This window comes from Stylophora pistillata, chromosome 13 (genome assembly GCF_964205215.1).
Source record: "Stylophora pistillata chromosome 13, jaStyPist1.2, whole genome shotgun sequence".
Taxonomy (NCBI): Eukaryota; Metazoa; Cnidaria; class Anthozoa; order Scleractinia; family Pocilloporidae; genus Stylophora; species Stylophora pistillata.
The window spans coordinates 5,511,660-5,535,686 of NC_142531.1; the positions used below are offsets into that span (position 1 = coordinate 5,511,660).

Here is a 24,027-nt window from a genome sequence, read left to right on the forward strand (position 1 = left end):
TTGAGAAAAGCTAATACAGAGCTAAAGGTGCTTTTATCATATTACGAACGTCAGAGGTAAGCTACTCCTTTGCTTTTTTAGCGGTAAACTTCATCCAATACATCAATAAATCAATATCTTTGGACTTGTTTGGGTAGAGGCTTGGAATTTCTACAAGTTTGTTCAGATAATGTTTGGTTGTAAATTTGAGGAGCTTTACTAATTTTTTTTGCAGAAACACGAATCAAATGGGTTAAGAACACAGCCAAAAATGGTCTGAAGTGTTTACGCAATAGAGGAATTTCATGGACCCTTTTACGAAAGTGCAATATAACTGAAACACCACTGCGGAGGGTACAAGAATAAGAACAACTGATTTCCACCCATAAAAAAAACGTGAGGCGTTTTCAACTAACTCAGTGAAAAATAGGTCTCCCGCGAATTTCAAAAGGCTATTTTTATTTGGGTCTTTGGGGTCCAAAGCTCGTCTCTTTTTAGTGGGCAGCATTATGAATGCGGTGGCAACTGCTCTGATGAAGTGTCAAAGGCTAATAAAACGTTGGAGGCCGAAAACTATGGCTTTATTTTTGTGTGGATTCGCTAACTTTTAGCGAAGTAATAGGGTGTATAAATTTTGTCTTTTTACGAAAATTGGCCATAATGTTAACTGGCTATTAATGCGCTAGAGTTTGTGAGGTATTTCTTACAAGCTAATTACTTTTTCTTTAAAGCCTTCTTACGTGACGAAGATCGGCGAATAATCCATTCGCCAAGGTTCAAGGTAAATTCTCTCGGCTATCAATCACAATATCGAAAAAGCTTCACACTTTTCCATTCCATCAGCCGCTGATTAATTCTGTGCAAACACGAAGGTAGACCAATTCAACTATCAAACATCATCAATTTTACGTTTAGGGGTTTGCGCGGGCTTAATATTAGACAAAGGTCCGGTTGTTCGAAGGATGGATAACGTTACCCATTGGATAAATCCCAATCTTCAACAATAACTGCATTTATTTCAACACGATAAAAAATTCAGCAAAACTGATGTGGTCGTGGATAGCGCAGTACGTTTTGTTAACACATCCGCTGGATAGCGATTTATGCGATGGATTTTATATTTTTTTTAAAGTTACGGCCGGTGATATATAGGTGGTTTGCACGTTACGTCATTGTTGCCATGTTGGTGGACGTAAACAATAGATGTTTTGATGTACGCTATTGTTTATAATGTTTTGTTGTCTTTGTTTTACGTCACTCGTGAGCTTCACAGGTTTTTACACCGAGGATGAGCCATAATTAGAGGATAGGGGAATATGTCGTTCCGTTTGACCTATAAGCGCTTTCCTTTCATGAAAAAAAAAAAAAAATTGCCGAGGTCATCGAACAAGAAGTTCTGCGTGGATTTCTACTTCAGAAGCTGACGAATGTCAACTACCTTGGTCATTTATTATGTATGGCCGTATAAGCAGATGCTCTTGGCCTAAAAAAGTAAGCGATGGGAAACGAATGAAATATACTTCCTTACTTGAAACCAGGATTCAAGTCCACTAAAACGGATTGTGAGCAGGGAGGTTCATGTTTAATGATGGATTAAGAATACTAAAAATAATTAGAACATAGCTAGCAGAACCGCGCAATCAAATTCAATATTTGTGAGCGTGCTCAAAATCCCGATAGTGCACCTTGACAGCGTCAGCAAATCGCTTCGCCAGAAATTTTTTTTTCGCGCGAGCGGCCGATTGTTAGCGCGGGAAAAATAATATATTTCGCGACAATAATGGATACAAACAGAAACTCGGCCTACTAGTCCGAAAACGAAGACAATGTTTCGACCTTTTCCCTTGGGCTAGAGTTCTTAAATGAGGCAGAAAAAGAGAAAAACAAAGGAAAAGGAGACTCGGCATCAGCGCCGTCACGATTCGCTTCAACTGATATTGTTGTCCATTTTTCCCGTCGGATTTGATGCACAATTCTACCGGCTATATTCTAAAACAATTGGTTCATGCTTTCAGCTGTGAACTATCGAGTTATGGAGCACGCGGGAAGTTTGGAGAGCACTCAAGAAGCTAGAGTTGCCCTCGGCTATCGCCTCGGGCAACTCTTACGCTTCTTTCGTGCTCTCCAAACTTCCCGCGTGCTCCATAACTCGATAGTGCACGCTAAAGCATGAACCAATTGTTAAATAGTAGTGGTTAAATTATTTTTTTATGTTTACATGTGGGTTTAAATACTCAATAGCATACATCTGAAGTTTCCTCATTTGGTTCAATACCACACTTTAGAACACCTTCTTTAATAGTTGCCCAAGGCATGCGCTTAGTGGCAAAACCCCTCCCCACCTTGCCATGTTTATTGATTGCTATTGCTCCCCCCTGACCACCTACTCGTTCAAACATCTTCCCAAGTGCTTTAGTGCAAGCAAAGTCAGGGGGGTAACCTCCTTCCATGTTACACACCACTTCTCTTGCCAGCAAAATTTTCATAATGGATTCTCCATGTCCTGTTGTTGATACTGCACCCTCCTTGTTTGCATAACCTCCACAGCCAATCAGTGGACTGTCCCCAACACGTCCAGGCATCTTGAGGGAAATTCCACCTGAAGTTTAAAGTGTTGAATTTGATTTTTGTTCTTTTTCTGTCATACTACTGTACTGCTGTTTATTTCCAGTACTCTTGTGGTATCAAGTGGCTCTGCGGTTGAGGTATAACTAGATTCAGTTGATGCTTCTTGTGCTTTTTGGATGATAGGAATAAATTTATTTCACAAGGTCTAATAAAGTGAGTACACTGGGCATTGTGTCCGAGTAAATCCTCTTCTTCATTACAATGGGTCACCAAATGCTATCAGCAGGTGATGACAGCAACAAACTGGCCATGCTAGTTAGCTACATACCTAACTAAGCAGACATCTTGAACTCCACCACATAGTATTTGAAGTGATTTAAAAAGGACTGAGTTCTTGTGCCCAAATGGGTATTATTTAATAACAATTCAGTTGTTTGTTTGCTGGGAGAAATCAATAAAAACTTACAGCTCATATAAGGTACCAGACTGAACCCACTTTAATTAAGTTCGATCTCTCTTCACACCAAGTGCTGTCTTTATTAGGTAGTAACACCTGAATTTACTTCTTGCAAAAGCACTAATCACTGTCTGCAACCTCTCAAAAAATTTGAAAATTCGAACAGTCAGTATCATGAGTTTGGGTTTTAGAATCCTATTTTCCATTACCTCCTGGAAAGCAAAGAGGAACTCTGCTCATGCCACACACGACACTGTGACACTAATTTAATACAGCTCACACACAATAAAAGCCAACATTTTGAAATCATTAGCTTTAAAGCTGACCTGTAGAAGTTGCACACGCTAGCCGACCAGATGAGTCCAAAGCAACTGCACCAACAGTATCATGTCCAGGATTAGCAACAGTAGCAGTATTACATGCCGTTGTATTATAACCACTCAAAACAGCTTCATTGAAATTTTTGTTTCCTTCCAATTGTAGTCTTGATTCTTCACTGATAAGTGCAAGAGGGTCAGATAAAATTGGAAAATCTATTTTCTTTGCATACTTCAAAGCACCATTGCCAACCAATAGAGAATGAGGAGTGTTTTCCATCACATGACGAGCTAAAGACACAGGATTTGCTATACCTGTTACTGCTGCAACAGCACCTGAATTAGAAAGAACAAAATCTCATCTATCAAGCTAAAGAACCAAATCTAATATGGGATTAAAAGAAGAGGGATAAAACAGAAAGTGGAAAAATAGCTGTATAAAGAAAACCTCTCAAATTTAACTACACTTTAGGGCATTTGATATAAAAGGATGTCACTGTTAATTCTGGATTAACAATTTCTGTAGAAACATTCAAATGCAAGTGAATCCAGTACCAAAATATTTCATTGTGGTAATAAATATGGAAAGATCTATGTATATTTTAGTGTAAACCTTGTTTAACTTCACCTGATTCTAACGTCTGCCCATCCATGATCAGAGCATCAACTTCAACAGTCAACTCCTCTGTTAGAACTGAACCATGACCAGCATCAAAAGTTGGATCATCTTCCAGAACACGGACAGCTGCCTCAACTGCGTCTACAGCAGTTCCACCCTTAGTTAAAATGAATTCATTCTTTATTGCCCACAATCTGATTATAGGTACTTCCTCCACTCTACAATGTGGCTGCTATGTGTTTTATCATAACTTACTCATTTCATAACAGGCATTATGTATCATATCAAGCTAGCATCTTTCTCTCCCCCCCCTCCCGGATATTTATATGGATATTGGATATTGATATGGATATTGTATTGAAATTAGGTGGGGGGGGGGGGGAGGAAGAGTTGCCTGTTGCCAACATCTGTGAGCAAAAGGATTTCCTTGTATTGTCTAGTTATAAATGAGTCTATGACTTTATAAGTTGTCTACCTGTAATAGAGCAAATGTATCAGGGGAAAATAGCAATGGTTCAAGGGATGCCATGGTAATATTATTGGTAAATGTTGTGATGAAAAGGGTGAGGAGATGTTGTATTACTACCAGGGCTCAGCACTAGCAGTAGCCCTCTAGCCACAGACTAGTAGAAATTCAGTTTTGGAAAATGGATTTCAGTTTCCACTAGCCAGTTTGGCTGATAAATGAACTGACATTGTTGTAGCATCTAAGATGTCACCAGCCACTTGGCTAGTAAGTTGAAAAGTTAGTGTTGAGCCATGACTACTCTTTCCAACCAAGAACCACAAAAAATCACTATTTTATTTAATTTATTTATTCATTCCTCCAATCCCTAAATAGTACATTAAAATACTTAAACTATTTCACATGGAAGAAAAAATGGAGGGAGAGGAGAAGGCCTCATCTAGATAAACTAATATTGTGCCCCTGAAAGTTACAAGACTTGACTTTATTTAAAAAAGAAAAGAAGTAAAGGAAAATATTTTGGTAAATTATGAGGAAGATAATGTTTCACTAGTATTGAGCAAGGTACCAGCATAAAAGTGCTTTTCTAAATATTTTTTTCGATGGTTTGCCCCTGATGAATTGCAGTATGTTATTCCAAAAGAAACATCCAATTATACTGAGACAAAATCTCCTAAGATTAGTTCAAAAAGAAGGTATGAAGATTTGATTGGATAATGCACTGCGGATGTTATAGTTGTGTAGCTCAGATACTAGTGAAACAGGCATAATCATTAGGAAACTTTCCATAGTGGAAATAATCATAAAAGAGCATACATGTATTCAGTTTAACAATGTCAGGAAATTTCAAAAGGTGTAAGGATACGTAGTGCGGAGTAATTGGTTCCATTGAAGGGACATCATTTAATAAATTAATATGTACATGGCTAGTCAGTTGTAATTGGGCATTGCTCAGTCAAGCTATTATTCTTTGATTTTTTAAGACTGTCCGATTTAGGATTAATTTGGATAGTTTGAAACTATCTGAATTTATCCTGGATAGTTCGAAAAAAGTGAAGAATAATAGCTATGCCGAGATTTCTTGGGCAGATCTCACCTTTATTAAGGACTCGTACCCTTTTTGTGCTGCATTCTTAACCCCACTCACAGATGACTCCTTCCAGTCGTCTGGTATGGCCCAAGCCCCACCGTGTACTATGATACAGGGTTGCATAGTTGTTGGCTGAGGCGCCTTTCGTTCCTCCATTCCTCGATCCACAAGAAGGAATTGGTTGCAGTGTTAAGCTTTAATGGAACATTTGAACGATAGCGTGACTTGACAACAAACACCGCGATTCATTTCATTTTTCCATTTTGATGTAAAGAACGTTTTCCCGGGGGAGTGAGGGAGAGGGGGAAGAGTTGGAAGAACACAGCAGGGTAATAGATTTATTTTTTGGAAGAAAACATAACCTTAAAGGATTCCGGTCCTCTAGTTGGGGTCGAATGACGCCAACGTGCAAATTGCCTGATTTCATGGCTCTAATACTATCCAAACTCTGAAATGAAAGTCAATCGCTGGAACTTACCATGAGAGTTGGCGAATTAAGAATACAGTTCAGTTTTAGAACACCTCTAAAGGGAAATAACTTGTCCAGCCTAAACTACTCCTGCAGGTTGGGAGTAATCGATCAGGCGTTGCAGACCTATTTCGACCCCAGGCCTCTTTCTCGATTACAGATCCCTTCTATTTAACAATTAACAATTGGTTCATGCTTTAGCGTGCACTATCGAGTTATGGGGCACGCGGGAAGTTTGGAGAGCACGAAAGAAGCGTAAGAGTTGCCCGAGGCGATAGCCGAGGGCAATCTAGCTTCTTGAGTGCTCTCCAAACTTCCCACGTGCTCCATAACTCGATAGTGCACAGCTGAAAGCATGAACCAATTGTTTTAGAACATAGCCGGTGGAATTGAGCATCAAATCCGACGCGAAAAACGGACAACAATATCAGTTGAAGCGAATCGTGACGGTGCTGATGCCGAGTCTCCTTTTCCTTTGTTTTTCTCTTTTTCTGCCTCATTTAAGAACACTAGCCCAAGGGAAAAGGTCGAAGTATTGTCTTCGTTTTCGGACTAGTAGGCTGAGTTTCCGGTTTGTATGCATTATTGTCGCGAAATATATTATTTTTCCCCGCGCTAACAATGGCCGCTCGTGCGAAATAAAAAGAAATTCTGGCGAAGTCGGATTTGCGGACGCTATAAGCGTGCACTCTCGGGACTTTGAGCACGCTTACGTATAATGAATTTGATTGCGCGACTCTGCTAGCTATGTTCTAATAGACAATTTGTTCCACGAGCGCGCGTTGGATATGAGATGATTATAGCCAATTCGGCGCTACGAGCCTCGTTGGCTATGTATCATCTCATATCCAACAAGCGCGAGTGGAATAATTGTTTTGATTAAAAACGCCCCCAAGATATTAGAAAAATCTTACTAAATCTTAAATTTTTCGCTCCCTTTTAATCTTAAGCTTTTAATTTTAGGCTGATGCGTACGCTTTCCATACTTGTAGATTATGGTATATTGCCTCATATACCATAATGGCTAAGCCAATAAAAAGTCTTGAATTGCATTATCCAATGATCCAGTTTTTAATAATAATTATTTGACACGGATCAATTTAGATTTCTGAGAAACCGAAGTCTGATTTGAAACTACAGGACATCTTTACCTTCAAACCTTTCTGTAAGGTCGAGATCACTACAGTTTGACTTTTTTGTGTTTTTCCGTTTGGTAAAGTAACTTCGCCCAAATGTCTTGTTTGGTCAAATTGTTCCTTACAATCGCAGGAGCTACCTGCACCTGCTCTATTTTTTCCAATTCCAAGTCCGTGAATTTTATTGTAACACTTGTCCTGGGAAATGAATAATGACTATAAAGTTTTGACTGGTAAAAAAAAAAAAAAGCGAAATATACCTGATCCCATTGTATTTTTTTTTTGTAATTTCTTTATTTTTTTTTTGGCATTTTACAAAACATTACTCTACTTAAGAGACACGTTCCTCGCAGTAGAAAGCGCTATTTATGCAATAGCGAAAATCAGACCTGAAAAAAATCAGGCTTATACGGGATTCGAACCACTAACCTCTGCGATACTAATGCCGCGCTCTACCAATTGAGCTAACAAGCCAACTGAGAGTTAAGTTGATTCGTAATAAACCCGTGATGATTTTCGCTATTGCATAAATAGCGCTCTCTACTGCGAGGATCGTGCATCATACGTAACTAATACCGTAGTTCAAATATATGAACTTCATATATTCATTGTATAACTCTACTTACAATACACTACGGAACTCAGTTACAGTACGTTGCTTACAATAGTTTACTGAGAACACACCACAAACAAAGTATAGTTTACAATAAACTTGACTACAGCAGATGAGTCACCATCGATTACATCCACTACCTACACGATACTCTACTTTTACATTACGTAACGACATATTACACTCCTTTCAATATGTTACCGTAAATTACTTACAGTACCTTGATAATAGTATATAGCGATATTGTGTGCTTTACAATAAAATTGACTTCGTATGCTACTCTACATTGTTTGGACACCCATCCCACAAAACGATATGTGGCAAAAGCTTATTCCATTTCTGAAAATGTTTAGCTAATTTATTCCGCTTTGTTGCTATCTTCATTTCTACTTGGTATATCTCCCCGATCTTGGTCTTATAAACTCCTATAAAAGGGTTTTTAAAATTCAATTTACACTTGTATGTATAAAATTTAGCTGTTAGTATTAGGTGATTTAGAATAGTAAAGTCCTCTTCAACATTGAAAGCTCCAAAAATTATATCCAGTTAGTTAGTTAGTTAGTTATATAGTTTATATCTGACCAATTGCAGCCCATAGGCTGAATTACGGGAGCAGTGTAAGGTTGAGAACAGATCGATCTCACCTTCCCACCCATCCCACCCCAGGGGAGGACATCCATCACACAGTAATCTCGTGTGTGGGAAATTAACGTCTCCTACCCCAACCCTGCAGGAGACGGGACCTCCATTTATTCGTCCCTATCCGAGAAGACTAGAATATCTAACCTTTTCTTGATGTTATAGAAAGGTAGCAAATTCTTCTCAATTATTTTAAGACCTTGAGTGTTGGTCCGGCCGGGGCTCGAACCCTCGACCTCCCGCACAACAGTCCAGCGCTCTATCCATTGAGTTAACCGGGAGGCGGTTATTGTATAGGTTTGAAAACGGACTTGACATTCACTAAGCCAAGAACAGAAAGCTTCCCAGAAAACTTTGGTAACATTACAGTAGAAAAAGATATGTTCGAAGGATTCAACCTCTTGTCTAATTTGAAACTACAGGACATCTTTACCTTCAAAACCTTTCTGTAAGGTCGAGATCACTGCAGTTTGACTTTTTTGTGGTTTTCCGTTTGGTAAAGTAACTTCGCCCAAATGTCTTGTTTGGTCAACTTGTTCCTTACAATCGCAGGAGCTACCTGCACCTACTTTATTTTTTTCCAATTCCAAGTCCGTGAATTTCATGATTGTAACACTTGTTCTGGGAAACGAATAATGACAATAAAGTTTTGACTGGTAAAAAATAAACGAAATATACCCGATCCCATTGTATGAAAGGAGGATAGACCACGCCCTTTTGGGCCAAACATATTCATAAAGCAGTCACAGACACAGTTTTGTGGAAGGAGTACCCTGTTACTCCTTAATTAAATCATCATATCATTGTCAGTTGCACCATTTTCCTAACAGTTGCATTTGGTTTGCAAAATCTGATGAGCAATATTCAGAGAGTTTTCACAATGTTAACACAAGGGGATGCCAAGTAAAACAGGTTGAGCGGGAGGCTGTAGGGAAGTTTTTGCAATCAATGAGATGCAAATTTCATTTAAAAAAAAAACTTTCCATGCCCCTAAATGCTTGTAAAATACGAGTGCAGGTAACCCCAACAAGAGGGTCCCTTATACTATTTACGCGAAGCGTGATTGGGTGATTTTTTCTCATGAATTGTGATTTAATTTTTTCTTTATTCGTAAATGTGATGAAAGAAGATAACATCCTTTAGAACATAGTTGGCAGAGTCGCGCAATCAAATTCATTATACGTAAGCGTGCTCAAAGTCCCGATAGTGCACGCTGATAGCGTCCGCAAATCCGACTTCGCCAAAAATTTTTTTTTTCGCGCGAGCGGCTATTGTTAGCGCAGGGAAAAATAATAATATTTCGCGACAATAATGGATACAAACAGAAACTCGGCATACTAGTCCGAAAACAAAGACAATGTTTCGACCTTTTCCCTTGGGCTAGAGTTCTTAAATGAGGCAGAAAAAGAGAAAAACAAAGGAAAAGGAGACGGCATCAGCGCCGTCACGATTCACTTCAACTGTTATTGTTTACCGTTTTTCGCGTCGGATTTGATGCACAATTCCACCGGCTATGTTCTAAAACAATTGGTTCATGCTTTCAGCTGTGCGCTATCGAGTTATAGAGCACGTGGGAAGTTTGGAGAGCACTCAAGAAGCTAGAGTTGCCCTCAGCTATCGCCTCGGGCAACTCTTACGCTTCTTTCGTCTTCTCCAAACTTCCCGCGTGCTCCATAACTCGATAGTGCACGCTAAAGCATGAACCAATTGTTAATTCACGTCCACGTAAACAATTTTTTTTAAAACGTCAGTGAATCGTGAATAAAAAGCTGAATTTAACGTGATTCGCGAACTTATTTTTCGAGATGAAAATGTACATATTGTTCTGGAGCGGCTGTAGTTAGGTTTTAACTGGAGTTTTGACAGGACATGGGACTTTAAATGGATTGAAAATCGTGAATTTGGTTGTCTATTTTGATGTGAGACGTGATCGTCTAAAATTTCGCGTGAACGTGAAATAAATTTTGGATGCATGCAATGGCCAAATATATTTACGTGACTGAGTTTTACAAAGCGGTATAGGGGACCCTCCGACAGTAAAATCCACACACCTTAATACATTTTTTATAATTTTTCAAGTTCCTTTTTTTTGTTTCAGAAATTTTCATTCAGAGGGTAGTATAATTATGTGTAAAAAACAAACAGACAAACAAACAAACAAGAATCAAACAACAACAAACAAACAAGAATCACATCATGAATAACATTTTATATCAGTTCTAACTAATCCTGTTAAAATGAATTTTTTTTCTAAAAATTGTTGTAGAAGTCTGTACAAGATTATAATAAAATTTTATGATACTTAATTAGTGAAGGTAAGAATGTTGTTATGATAACTGTAACATTTTGCTAAAAATATTTCTCTCCATAATGTGTAGAGTTGATATCAGCTTTTCTAATAAGGAAAACTATTTCGTGAAGAGCATTTTTACCGTTATTTTTGTTGAAAAAGCAATTTTCTTGGACTGAGTTTAGTAGAAGTGATCACCGCATTTCATGTTTTAAAATTAACAATTCCTCCTCCTGTATCAATAATACCTCTAATGCTATAAAATTCACAACATTTCTAGATCTTATTATAGATAACTTTGATCATTTTGGTGTAAAATTTAATCATTTAAACATTCTACACTGGAATGTCTTGTTCCTCACCCAGCTCCTGTCCAAATTTAAGAGTATGTTTACTAACGAATGCCCAAGTCATGTGCTTGGAGGAGAAAGCTAGTCCAAACTCTCCATGATTATTTAGTGCTATGACACCACCAACACCTTTAACGGATTTAGCCATTTTATCAATTGATTTTTCACAGGCTTGCTTGGGTTCTAAGCCATCTTCCACATTTCGGACCACCTCCCAAGCCAGAACAGTTTTCATCAACGATTCTCCATGACCAGTGGTAGACGATGCAGCCACTGTATTGGCATATCCTCCACATCCGACTAGTGGGCTGTCACCCACTCTCCCTGGCATTTTCATGGGCAATCCACCTGGAAAAATATTTGTAAAATGGAAATTATTACACAAACAAGCTTTTATTACATTTTTTGTTTTTGATTGGGAAAGAGTTTGGGTGGAGTGTAATGATCTGAATAATTTGGATATATCAACAAAGTTGAAGTGGTAAATTGGCCACCGTAACGATTACAAAAGCTGACGTTTCAAGCGTTAGCCCTTTGTCAGAGCGAAGGGCTAACGCTCGAAACGTCAGCTTTTGTAATCATTACGGTGGCCAATTTACCACTTCAACTTTGTTGATATATCCAAATTATTTCGTTACTCCCACCTACGCAGCCCCAAACAGTTTCTTTCGAAACTATCAGCCTTTATTCATTTGTAATGATCTGACCCTATTTGAACCGCCTCCCGGTTAGCTCAATGGATAGAGCACTGGACTGTTGTGCAGGAGGTTGAGGGACCAACACTCAGGGTCTTAAAATAATTGAGAAGAATTTGCTGCCTTTCTATAACATCAAGAAATGGTCAGATATTCTAGTCTTCTCGGATAGGGACGAATAAATGGAGGTCCCGTCTCCCGCAGGGTAGGAGACATTAATTTCCCACACACGAGATTGATGTCCTCCCCTGGGGTGGGATGGGTGGGTTTATTGGGCCCGCAGTGATAGGCACAAGCTGTTGCAGTGTCCCTGCTGGTTGGCGAAGCTAAATAAAATAAAATAAAATATTCAGAGGAAGGTTTAACCCCCCTTTTATAATGCTCTTCCTTTTGCCACATCCTACAATGCTCGATGATAGTTGTTGATTAATTAGTTTTCCTTACTCATGGAGTGAAAATTATTCCAAGTGAATGGTATGATTCCACTCAGTTTGGCATGTTAAATATACCTAATAACTATTCAGATTATTTCCATTGAGTGGGTTCCACTATAACACAAGAGATTGGGAACACACCTGTAGAAGTAGCACTTGCAAGTTGTCCATGAGAATCAAATGCAACTGCTCCTACAGTGTCAAATCCCTGTGAACTTCCAGCACTATCTGTTGGTTTCAAATTCCCAGCATTATAATCCTCAACTGTCTCTACATAATTTGCTGCATTTGCAGAACGTTCATATGATTCAGCTGTGATGAGCACTAATGGATCTTCAACAACAGGAAATCCAATCTTCTTTGCAAACTTTAAAGCTCCTTCCCCAGCCAGTAAGCAATGAGGAGTATCCTCCATGACACGTCGTGCAAGAGAAACAGGGTTGGCAATACCTCGAACACAAGCAACTGCTCCTGAAATTTAATTTGGGAGATGACAAAATCAGCATTGATCTGATGAGCATACTGGTGTTTCACTGTCATAGCTTATCCCAGCTATGATATGAAATGACAAGACACATAACCAATACTCCATGCAAGAATTTTAGTCTGTTATAGGTTAACTGACCCATCATTTGAATTTTCAAGTGTTCCAGACAGTTCATTTACACCCTTTTTACAGTACCCTTTTAATATAAGCCGACAGTCTTGGCTCAAAACTCAATCTTGATTTAAAAAACTTGTGAGAATGCAACATTAAGTTTTGAAGCCCAAGTATCAAAATTTGATTTTCGAGAGTCAAGAATCAACTTTTGAAAATTGAGTTTCAAACATAAATTCCTTACATTATCCAGTCAAGTGTTTTCAAAAATCAACTCTATAATTTCAGCATCAACTTAAATGGAAAGTACGGTCTAAGAAAAGTTTATCTCAATTAGAAGACTTATTGCTCAGGAGTTTGAAAATAACTGCTATTTTGTCCAGTTTGCTTTGTATTAGCGACGAGCGCTTCAAAGTTGCCCATTTTTACAACTTTCGTGGTTAGAGAAACGCCATCTTGGATATTACACCAGTTGTGACGTAGCAATAGTCAAACTTTGTTCAGCGCTTTGATCTTGTTGACCTGTGGAGGCGCGGTGGCCTCATGGTTGGTGCGCTCGACTCCGGATAGAGTCAGGTCCGGGTTCAAGTCCTGGCTGGGGACATTGTATTGTGTTCTTAGGCAAGACACTTTACTCTCACAGTGCCTCTCTTCACCCAGGTGTATAAATGGGTACTGGCAAATTTAATGCTGGGGGTAACCCTGCGATGGACTGGCATCCCATCCAGGGGGGAGTAGAAATACTCCTAGTTGCTTCATGCTACAGAAACCGGAGTTAAGCACCAGCCTAATGGGCCACTTAAGGCTCGTAAACAGACTTACCCTTTTACCCTTGTTGACCTGTTGACCTTTTCTGATAACAAATTCTAATACTCCTAATAGTTGAAATGAATAAGGATGGGCCAATATGGCTTTTTGAATCGATACGATACCAAATATGATATTTACTCTTTTCTTCGATATTGATACTGATAGTGTGACATCATTGAATGATATTAAGTCACGTGATCTGATTGACTAAATGAAAGCACTCTCACACGGTTTTCCGCTCAGTTCTCTACACAGTCGAACCTCGATTATCCAGACAATTCAATTGTCTGGACTTTTTTCTCTGGTGACTATTTTTCATGAATATTAATTAGTTGTGATCTTGGAAAACTCAGAGTCGCAAAAAGCCCACTAATCCTTTCAAAAGACTGTTAAAACAGCATATTATATTGTGCGCTTTTCAAAATTCGGGGGTGTGATGAGACAAAGAAATATTCTGATGCGTTATTTGTTTGTGAATACAGGCTGTGTAGCTATCACAATCAAAATGATATTTTCTTTGCTGTATACCTTTTGTTTATATTTCTATCTTATTAATATTCATATTTTCAATTATCCGGACTCTTGATTATCCGAACTCTCGATTATCCGGACTATTTACCAAGGTCCCGACAAGTCCGGATAATCGAGGTTCGACTGTAGTAGTCCATCAACAAGACAATCCAACAAGTCAAAAATTTCAGTTTATTGGGACTCATTTTAGTTTTCCCAAGGAAATGAAAAAGAGCTGCAATGGTACAATCTTTCTGCTTGCTATATCAAGCAATATGCAACTTTCACTTGCATTCATGATCATGAGGCATACAACGAAAGGTTACCAGTCACTGCATGGGTCACTATTAATAAACAAACATGAATGCCCGACTTATTATGGATATTGCACTTCAGTACTCGACACATCACTCCACAGCTTGGATTTGTTTGAGGAAAAAACTTATGCCTTTCAAATTGATCGTGAGTTGGTGTCTTAGTCCATTTTATTCTTAGGAGGATACATTCTTCTTTTCCATAGGTTTCTCTCAACAGTTGCCTCAAGAGAACCACTGGTAATTTCCAAGACGTGAGTGACTGAGTGGGTCAATGTTTCTTCTTGAAATTCATTTTCCTGACTTTCTCTCTCTTTCTCCTCAACAGAGGTATCTCCTTCCCCTGAAGATGAGCCATGTTTTGTTGGAAACATAAATGGATGTATTACATCCTCTTGGCTAAATTAAAATCCAAGTAGAGAATTTAATAATTGGCGCCCCCATCACCGCTGTTTTCCTTGTTTAAATCCACTTTAGCAGGGATATAATTAAGCATGCTTAATTGACTAATTTGCCATGTGATAACGAAGATGGTGAATTAATTTTGAAAATGCTGATTTTTGGAACGTAATTGTTTGCAACTAAAATGCTTTTAGCTAAAATGAAGAGCTAGTTAGGACAATGCAAGCAAGGAACTTTTGATATAAGTAAACTATTTCTAGACCGTACTTTCCCTTTAAAGGTTACAATCTCACCAGCTGCCAGATTGTGTCCATCCATTATAAGTGCATCAAGTTCTGCAGTGTTTTCCTCTGTGAGGGCACATCCGCGTCCAGCATTGAAAAGAGGGTTATCTTCCATGTTTCTCACAGCTTCTTCAACAGCATCTAATGCACTTCCGCCCTGTGTTGAGTAAAATTTCACTTGGCTCACAATACTCACCTGACACCATTCTTTACTTGACACTCAGGATAACTTCAACTAAAGTTGTTGAAAATGCCAGTCATTACTAACAATGGCAGCATTTCTCTCACCCCAATGATTAATAGTCAAAAAGATAGTGAAACTTGGTGAAGAAATAAATATCACATTCCTTGCACTAATAATAGCTCTTACTCACTTCCTCCACTCATGTACTTAAGAGAAATATCATCAAAATTTGGGGGGGGGGGGGGGGAGAGGAAGAAAAAATTTTTGACAAGGGGATCAAATTTTGTTTTAGGAAATAAAGAATCTATTTAAATTTTTTTTACAATAGATTGCCTTTGGGACTGGTGCTGTGCAGTAATAAATAAAAACTGACTGGTCTGATAAAGGGGGGGGGGTGCGTTTATCTTTCGGACTCATCCCCTGAATTCATCACCAACAGTAGACCTCTTACGCTTGTATGTTTGTTTACCCATTCCAGGTCAAGTTATTACACTGGTGAACTGCTTCTCTTGAATTTCCTATAATTCACCTTTCTATGCACACATAATTTTCCAGAGACAATGGCAGATGCAGACCTTGAGCTAAGGGGGTGTCCGTTTTTTTTTTTTGTGTGTGTGTGTGCACCAATTGGATTTTCTTCCTTCTGTGCTAATTTTTTTACCCAAAATATGCGTGTGTGTGTGTGTGGGTGGGGGGGGGGGGGGATAAAGCTGGGAATTCTCTTGAGACCTAAAATACCAGTTAAAGAGGTCTACTGAAAATAAAAATCATGATTTCCACAAATCTACCTCAAGAAGCACTGCATATCCTTTTCTAGCTGCAAGGTGAACACCCTGTTTGTAAGGTTCTTTGAACTCTGCAGGGATAGGCCTACAGCCTCCGTGGATGATAATGCACGGCTCCATTAATTTAAACGTCCCTTGAGGCTGTTTCTGTAGGCATACATAATATATTTGGAGGTTCAGTCGCTGTTGTCTAGTGTCCAGTGTCCGTCGCGCTGAATCCGCGCTCGCGCTGAACAGACTTGAGATGGAGCCCACGATCACTAAGAGTAAGGTCGTTAGAATATATTTGTCGTCATGTAAATAGTTATGTAGTGTCTCGAGTAACGGAAGCATAGTTTGGAAACAAATATGGCGCCGAGTATCGTTACTTAAGTTGTTACCTCCTTGCGAATAGTTCTACTTTGATTTTGCCATGCGCAATTTATAGCAATTTAGAATTAACCTGTTCGGGTCCTCTAAAGTCAAACTGTTCGCACATTAAGTAATTTGAAAATTTTTGCACTGGTGTTTTGCAGTTAGTGTTTGAAAAATTGTGTTATTTAAACATCGGCGTGGTTGATATTGCGCTTTTCAAGTTCCCTGTGCAGCGTGTGAAGACCTGGAAGAAAGCAGAATATGCAGAAAGTAAGACTTCTTGGGGCGATCTGTCATTGAAATTAAGCGGACTTCATGGCAACAGGTAACAAAATATTTTATCAGATAATCATTTAAAATTGAGATGTACTTCTGTGTTCAGCTATAATTTTCTCGAAAGACTTATATAATAGATATATTAGCCTATAATAACAGCCATGCATTGTTAATCTGAAATATGCCATTCTTGAAGTCTCTTTTCCCATGTAGCACTTGTTTATAACTTGTAAATATAAATTTATGTTGTTGGTTAAAACTAATAGGACAAAAGGACGTCAGTCAGGGTCGGTTTGTATTTTGCTTTGTTTAAGAATGATGGTTATTTGTTTTGAACAATAGAAAGTACAAATTCAATGAGAATCCTCGTCTTAGGTCTTAAAACACTCCTGTGTCAGGTCCCCCTTCCCCCATTCAAATGGTGGTTGTTTAAAAGAACTTTGTTTGCAAATAAATACAACAGTGGTTGGGGAGTAGAGTGTTTTAAGCAAACCAAAGAAGGGTTGGAAGTAAATATGATTTGACGTCCATTCACAAAGAACCATAACATTTACATGTGCTTGAAAATTCTTACTTCAGGGTGTTTACCTGTAAGCCTTTTTTGCTATTATTAAAATGTCACTGAGTAGAGTCAACTCCTTTTGATTGAATATTGATAATGATAATAATAAGATATTACAAGGAATGGATTGAACCCAGGAGTAACAGTTGATCATGAGGTTCTTTTATTTGGGTGGAAACTGAGGTAATTGAGGAGCCAAACCAATTGTTCACAGTATGGAAATTTTGCATGCATTAAGTACATTTTTGAGTTACATTTGGGTTGTTTTCTGATTTGGCAGATGAAGCACCAAGATCAGCTAAAAAGAAACATAGGAGAGCCAAGTCCAACTTAGAGTCACAGGTTTGTGATTGAGGATTGGTGGATAAATAGTTTAAAACTTCAGAGCAATTTGTAACATTGATACGAAAACATGAAACGTGTAGAGATGATCTGAAGGGGATGAGAATGGAGAGGATCAGCATACAATGCAAAGAACAACCATGAAAACTTCAGCAATATTTTCAATATATGTGTATATGTACACCCCGTAATTAACCCAGCTCTTTGAAATCCTTGGTGTGTATACTCTTATGTGTGAGCATTTTTTTGGAAATTGTTGTTCTAATCCATTGGAAGTGTTGGTGAAGAGTGCAAATTCTACAAATAGATGTTGATGTTACATATTCTATTCAGGGCACCAGTAGAGTGCAAAACATCTCTGGTTTAGTGTTACTCACTCATGATTAAAGCTGCCAACCTATTTCTCAAAGGAAGAATTCTCTAGCTAGTGAACAGAATTCTTGGTCTCAATATTTTTGTTGTGAGCTATTTTATTATTCAGACCTGGAGTATGTATTAATTATATTATCCTGTACTATCATTTATTCTATTATCCTGTATTATCATTAATTCTATTATCCTGCTACTACATTGTAATGCTGTGGGAAATGCAGTGACCTTATGGCTGGGTTCAAGACCTGGCTGGCTGAGTTTGGTTTTCTTATGTTACTTATGTCATTTCTTTCAAACTTGTACTATTTCAATCATATGTTTTGTTTTAGAGAGAGGTTGGTGGATCAACAGATCAATGTAGGTGCATTGCATATAATCTATAGAATACAATAATATACATCAATGTACACAATCTCCTTACTGTTCTATACATTTCTTATGAAACTGGAAAGGAGAATTTGTGTAAGAATCAAAGAGCTTCTCTAGATGGTGATCATTTCTTGTGACCTTAATGTGAGACTTGTCAGTGCATGATACTTTAAGGAGAAATTACCGGTAGATGCAAGTCACTTATGGGAATTAAGTGGAAATTAGATATCAGTTGTGGGAAAAAGTTGAGTTTTAACTGTTATGCAAGAATTTAGAACAAGTAGCTTTCAATAACATGATTTATGACTGCAAGTTCAGGAGTGTGTAGTGAAAGATTGTTTGTTCTATAATCCATATGATTTTGGGAGTTGGGGTTTTCCATTGAAAATTGTGAAAGTACTTCACTTGCACATACATAGAGGATACTACGTGGCCACACAGAGAAATGTAATTTCTTTGTGAGTGTTGAAAAATATTCTGACTACAAACAAGTGAAATTAATATTTTCACACAAGATGAGAAATTTTGTATCTCCAAGCAGCCATAACACTAATGAAATACTAAATAATTTCACTAATTTCATTAAATCATTTCACATAGCAATAGTGATATTTTCACATGTGAAGATAACATTTTATCTTTATGTGTGAAGGTATCATGTTTTCTTGCAAGTTGTCACTAGCTATTTCATGGGTGTTTATAAAATACATTGTACCTCTCTGTTGGTGGTATAACATGATAAGATTCCAATTTATATGGTAGGTTTAAAATTGTTCACTCTGCATTTTACTGACTCAATCTTTGATGAGTAACTGAAGAGACTCTGTGCAGTTGGGGGTGGGCAGGGAATCTATTTTTAAATTTGAGAGGAATTCTGTAATCTATTTCATTTCTAATCTGTATATCAGTGATAACTCAGGAGAGCTCTAGAGTGTTAAAAGCTCGTCAACAGACGCAGGCCAGGTTTGAATCATTTCTTCAAGATGCAGTAGCGGAAGACAGGTTTGAAGTTTCTATATAATTGCAGATACATGCTAATTGAAATATTTTCTTAATGAACCCCATTTTAGGCTGACATCTTGTATTAAGAAGACACTAACTTGAATTCTCATCAATTAAATTTGGGACACGCAAGACCTGTATTCAGGCACTTTTTCAAATGCGTTTACCATAAATTTTGATATTTGCAAAGGTGTGAAGATTTAAAATTATATTTAAAAATGTGAAGATTTAAAATCATATTTCTTAGTAGGCCTTGTTACAGTAACTACATATTGTGCTAGCCAGTCTCCTGGACTAGACTTAGACCACAAGATGTTGTCTTTATGGTCCACTAACTATTAACATGTCCAATATCACTTTCAACAATTGATTAGTTTTCAAGAAACAAGAAAAAAGAAGAAAAAGAAGAGAACACACACAAGTGATGCAGTGGTAAGGTTCTTTTTTTTAATGAATAAAGGCTGCTAGTTTCGAAAGAAACTGTTTGGGGCTGCGTCGGTGGGAGAAACGAAATAATTTGGATATATCAACAAAGTTGAAATGGTAAATTGGCCACCGTAACGATTACAAAAGCTGACGTTTCGAGCATTAGCCCTTCATCGGAGCTCCGACGAAGGGCTAACGCTCGAAACGTCAGCTTTTGTAATCGTTACGGTGGCCAATTTACCATTTCAACTTTGTTGATATATCCAAATTATTTCTTTTTTTTTAATTAAACAAAACTAAGTTTGCTAGTGATTGAATTTTCATAACTGGGTAAATGCTATAATACTGGCAAGCTTAATAAGGAACTTGTGGTGCAATATTGTCCAAAAATTGATACTTGTTCTCTTTTAGCTCGAGACAATTAAGTCTGGGAGTCCTATTTCTAAACCAACATCACAATCAGAGGAAAATCTCCTTCAGGCAAACTTATACAAAGATGGTAAGACAACATATTTCTGGTTTTTATGAATAAATTTTGTAACAAATCTTGAACTTTGTTATCACTTAAAGAAATAGTGCCTCACAAGGAATCAAACAATAGATGTTTGGATGTTATGCTACTAGTAACTATGCTCTTAGTTAGGCCTGCATACTACAAGGACCAGCAATGCTCAAAGTGGAAGTAGAATCACAAAGATAATTTTTTTCATTTACTCAACATCAGAAATCAAAATTTATCAATTCTTCCTTCATTGTTATGTTAGATCATTTTATACAGGACGGAAAAGAAAATAAACAAAGCTACAAAGATCTGTTAGAAGGTTCAGTGACAGAGCCAGCCAGAGTGGATGGCGACACTCCAGAAAAGAAGACACCTAAGAAAGCACGACCAAAGAAGACTAGAACTTTGACAAGGTAGAGCAGTTATTAGTGAATAAAGCTAGTTATTCAGAAAGATGAGTCACCCAAATTTAGTTAAACAAAAAGCCAGAAAGTCCACTACTAAGAGTTTGAATTGTCATCTGTGCAGACAGTCAGAAAGAGGTTAGACAGTCACATAGACAGACCTGAAGGTAATTTAGACAATCAAATGAAATCATACAGATGTTCAGAGAAACATTACCATAGTAGTCAGGTTGAGGGACCACAGGGGGACAATCAGTCAGAAAGATACCTCACTCACCTATTTAGTGATACCTAATTAATCCTTTTTATCTCCAAAGGTACATAAGGCAACAGCAATCTCTTTCCATTTAGCCCTATTTTGTGAAGCATTTTGTTTCTCATCCACTCATAAGTCTTACCTTTCCAAGCTCAGCCATGACAGTTTGGAAAGACCACCACTAGATCTAGAGACAACTGCTCAAATAAGGCAACTGACCATGTATGTACTATGCATTTTTTTTCAGATAGTCATACTGATACTAGTCAGTCAGTCAGCTAGCTATTGACCTTCTGAATCAAAATCGTAGTAATTGTCACCCTGAAGGAAGCATTTCTTTATTTTTATTTTAGTGAACAAGGTACCCCAGATGAGCCTGCAGAAAAGCCCAGAAGAAGAAAAAAACCAAAAACTCCAGAACCGGGTGGTAATCAAGAAAGGGCCAAAGAAAATCTTGGTTTTGAGAATGAAGCAGCTTTGGATGCAGAAGATGTGAGCACTGATTTGCATGTGTGATTACTGATATTATTTTCTAACAATTTCAGGATTGCACAAGTTTTGGTACTGTGCATTCCTTCATTATCTGTGTGTGCTACATCCTGCATTTCTGTCATTATTGATGATTGATTGTTATCTATAGGCTGGACAATCATCTACGACTACTCCAAAGAAAAAGAAGGGAAGAGTCAGAAGGAGACTTCATGGTATTTAGCTTTTTTTGTTTGTTGTCGCTTGGATTATGTTCGACACTGTACATAGCCATGACTGATACATGTATAGATGTTCCATGAACTTACATGTAGTTGCAAAGCTGCATATTGGAAGTAAGGCAGTTTTTTAATGAATAAAGGCTGATAGTTTCGAAAGAAACTGTTTGGGGCTGCGTCGGTGGGAGTAACAAAATAATTTGGATATATCAACAAAGTTTTTTAATGGCTTCATTCTTCCTGAAAAAAGGGAATAAATCATACTATTATATGAACAGCAGTGAAATACCAGAGCTTTCAGGCAAAATGTGATTTCCTCACAAGTGAAAATACTATGTTATCTTCACATGTGAAAAAAACACCATCACTTCAGTTATATTGTAAATCATGCCTTTTGTAGAGAAAGTGAAATGGTTTGGTTTTTCATTGGTGTATGGCTTGTATAATAAGTAAAATATTACATGGCAGCTTGGAGATATGAAATTTTTCTTCTCTCTTTGGCTCACTCATGAAATTTTTTTATCCTCCATTTGTTAAAATTTGTTCCTTCATGATGGGGAGAGTAATTGAGTGGGAGGGATGGAGAGGATTAGTAGTACTGTTTATGGTTCCACAGATTTTGGCATCACATGCAGAATATAGCTCAATTGGTTAGTGCACCAGATTGTGTTGTGCGGGAGGTCGAGGGTTCGAGCCCCGGCCGGACCAATACTCATGGTCTTAAAATAACTGAGGAGAATTTGCTACCTTTCTATAACACTCTGCCTCTCTAAGGTGGCAGAGGAATGTGTTGTAAGTGATTACGTCAAGCCAGCCGTCTTGAGAGTTTTGGATCCAAACCATTATGGGGTTGTGCCAAACTCCTCTACAACCCAAGTTCTGATTCACATGATTCACCAATGGGCACAAGCGACTGACAGAAACGGCGCCACTGTGAGAGCCACACTATACGATTATAGGAAGGCTTTTGATCTTATAGATCATGACATTTTAGTTAGGAAGCTGACTGTCTTGGAGATACCCAAACAGATAATTAATTGGGTCATAGATTTTTTATCGGGCTGTTTTCAGCGAATTAAACTTGCAAAGGGTTATTTTTCCAAGTGGGAGTCAGTTCCGTCCGGCGTTCCACAAGGAACAAAGCTAGGGCCGTGGTTATTTCTTGTGCTTATTAATGATCTTGAAGTAAGTAGTGGCATAAATGCCAAAATGTGGAAATATGTTGATATGACACTATGACCTCAGAAGTTGTCATCAAAGGAAAGGCAAGTATTTCGCAAAGGATAGCTGACCGTGTAATGGAGTGGTCCTCTAAAAATAGAGTACAACTGAACAATGATAAATGTAAAGAGCTTCAAATTACTTTCAGTAAACAAAAGCAGGAGTTTCCTCCAATTATAGTTAATGGGAAAGGTGTGGAAACCGTAAAGTCTGCAAAACTCCTTGGGGTCACCATAAGTAATGACCTGTCATGGAACGAGCTTGTTAGAGAGGTTATATGCAAGGCCTCTAAATGTTTGTATTTTTTGGTGCAGCTTAAGAGGGTGAGACTCCCGACAAGTGAATTAGTCTTATTCTATTGCACTTCCATTCGATCTGTACTTAATTGTGCAGTACCAGGGTTCTATTACTCATTGCCATTGTATCTCAAGATGGAACTGGAGCGTGTCCAGAAAAGGGCGCTGGCTATTATTTTCCCGGGGATAGACTACAGCGATGCTTTAGTCAGCACTAAACTACCAAGCATTGAACGTTACAATGAAAATATTTGTAAGAAGACCTTTAATTCTATTTTAAATGATAAGAGTAACTGGTTAAGGTGGCTCGTACCAGTTTCCTCGCGTGGGGAACAGGTCACTCTTGCGTGACGTGCGTGAGAGAAACGTGCGAAAGAAGCGCGTGATCAAAAGATGAAAATTCAAAACAAAGATGGTGGCACGTGGAATTTTTTCTACTTTTGTGAGAAGTTTACCTAAGAGCTTGTATTTGATAAGTTGAGCAGCCACTGTGAATGCAGGAGATAGAAACTAAGATAACAAAGACGATTTTCGGAGAAGTAAAGGTTGCTTCACTTCACATTTAAAAGAAATATTCAACTGATATGAAATCTTGCGGCAGCGAAAAAAGAACTCAAGTGAAGGATAATCTACCTGAAGTGGAAGAAGACTTTGAAACTTGAAGGAAAATAATATGATATAGCCAGAGGTCATGTGTAGGATTTTTTAAGATGAGCTCGGGAAGCTGTCTTTGATGGCTGTTTAATGATTTTCTTAGCAGTAAATGTCTGTAAACATCAGATCGTAGGTGCTCGCACGAGCACACGCAATTGTCAGCGGTAGCTAAAACAGATCATGAGCAAATGTCGATCTTATAGAATCCAGATTTTTAAATGAGTGAGAACGCGCGTGGAAATTGCTAAACTCACGAAAGCTATTGCATGGAAACA

At 38.0% G+C, this 24,027-nt stretch overlaps 3 protein-coding genes across 3 annotated transcripts in view; 1 reads left to right on the top strand and 2 right to left on the bottom strand.

The window, feature by feature from the left end:
- Positions 1 to 975: 975 nt before the first annotated feature.
- LOC111337744 (isoaspartyl peptidase/L-asparaginase) lies at positions 976 to 6,131 on the bottom strand. The gene is made up of 5 exons (XM_022944099.2): positions 5,975 to 6,131; positions 5,503 to 5,690; positions 3,950 to 4,097; positions 3,331 to 3,657; positions 976 to 2,578 (listed from the first exon to the last, which is right to left on the bottom strand). The coding sequence occupies exons 2-5, from the start codon at positions 5,650 to 5,652 to the stop codon at positions 2,214 to 2,216; spliced, it is 990 nt and encodes a 329-aa protein (XP_022799834.2). The 5' UTR covers positions 5,653 to 5,690; positions 5,975 to 6,131; the 3' UTR covers positions 976 to 2,213.
- Positions 6,132 to 10,547: 4,416 nt separating this feature from the next.
- LOC111337737 (isoaspartyl peptidase/L-asparaginase) lies at positions 10,548 to 16,342 on the bottom strand. Its single transcript, XM_022944090.2, has 4 exons — positions 16,013 to 16,342; positions 15,050 to 15,197; positions 12,264 to 12,593; positions 10,548 to 11,341 (listed from the first exon to the last, which is right to left on the bottom strand). The coding sequence occupies exons 1-4, from the start codon at positions 16,340 to 16,342 to the stop codon at positions 10,980 to 10,982; spliced, it is 1,170 nt and encodes a 389-aa protein (XP_022799825.2). The 3' UTR covers positions 10,548 to 10,979.
- A 204-nt stretch (positions 16,343 to 16,546) lies between these two features.
- Positions 16,547 to 24,027, top strand: part of LOC111337745 (jouberin) — a 34,731-nt gene continuing 27,250 nt past the window's right edge. The window contains exons 1-9 of the mRNA XM_022944100.2: positions 16,547 to 16,688; positions 17,482 to 17,543; positions 18,245 to 18,272; positions 19,193 to 19,286; positions 19,661 to 19,718; positions 20,124 to 20,211; positions 20,477 to 20,627; positions 21,228 to 21,366; positions 21,515 to 21,578. Coding sequence (XP_022799835.1) covers positions 16,679 to 16,688; positions 17,482 to 17,543; positions 18,245 to 18,272; positions 19,193 to 19,286; positions 19,661 to 19,718; positions 20,124 to 20,211; positions 20,477 to 20,627; positions 21,228 to 21,366; positions 21,515 to 21,578 — 694 coding nt within the window. The 5' untranslated portion in view covers positions 16,547 to 16,678. The remainder of the gene's footprint in view (positions 16,689 to 17,481; positions 17,544 to 18,244; positions 18,273 to 19,192; positions 19,287 to 19,660; positions 19,719 to 20,123; positions 20,212 to 20,476; positions 20,628 to 21,227; positions 21,367 to 21,514; positions 21,579 to 24,027) is intronic.

Excerpts from the sequence above, each read along its gene's own strand:
- LOC111337744 (XM_022944099.2), bottom strand. The coding sequence starts at position 5,652 with ATGGAGGAACGAAAGGCGCCTCAGCCAACAACTATGCAACCCTGTATC. Across the intron at positions 4,098-5,502 it reads GGTACGAGTCCTTAATAAAG|GGTGGAACTGCTGTAGACGC; the intron begins GTGAGATCTGCC and ends ATTTTAACTAAG. Across the intron at positions 2,579-3,330 it reads AGCGTGTGCAACTTCTACAG|GTGGAATTTCCCTCAAGATG; the intron begins GTCAGCTTTAAA and ends TTTAAACTTCAG.
- LOC111337737 (XM_022944090.2), bottom strand. The coding sequence starts at position 16,342 with ATGCTTCCGTTACTCGAGACACTACATAACTATTTACATGACGACAAA. Across the intron at positions 15,198-16,012 it reads GATATGCAGTGCTTCTTGAG|GGCGGAAGTGCATTAGATGC; the intron begins GTAGATTTGTGG and ends TACTCAACACAG. Across the intron at positions 12,594-15,049 it reads TGGACACAATCTGGCAGCTG|GAGCAGTTGCTTGTGTTCGA; the intron begins GTGAGATTGTAA and ends ATTAAATTTCAG.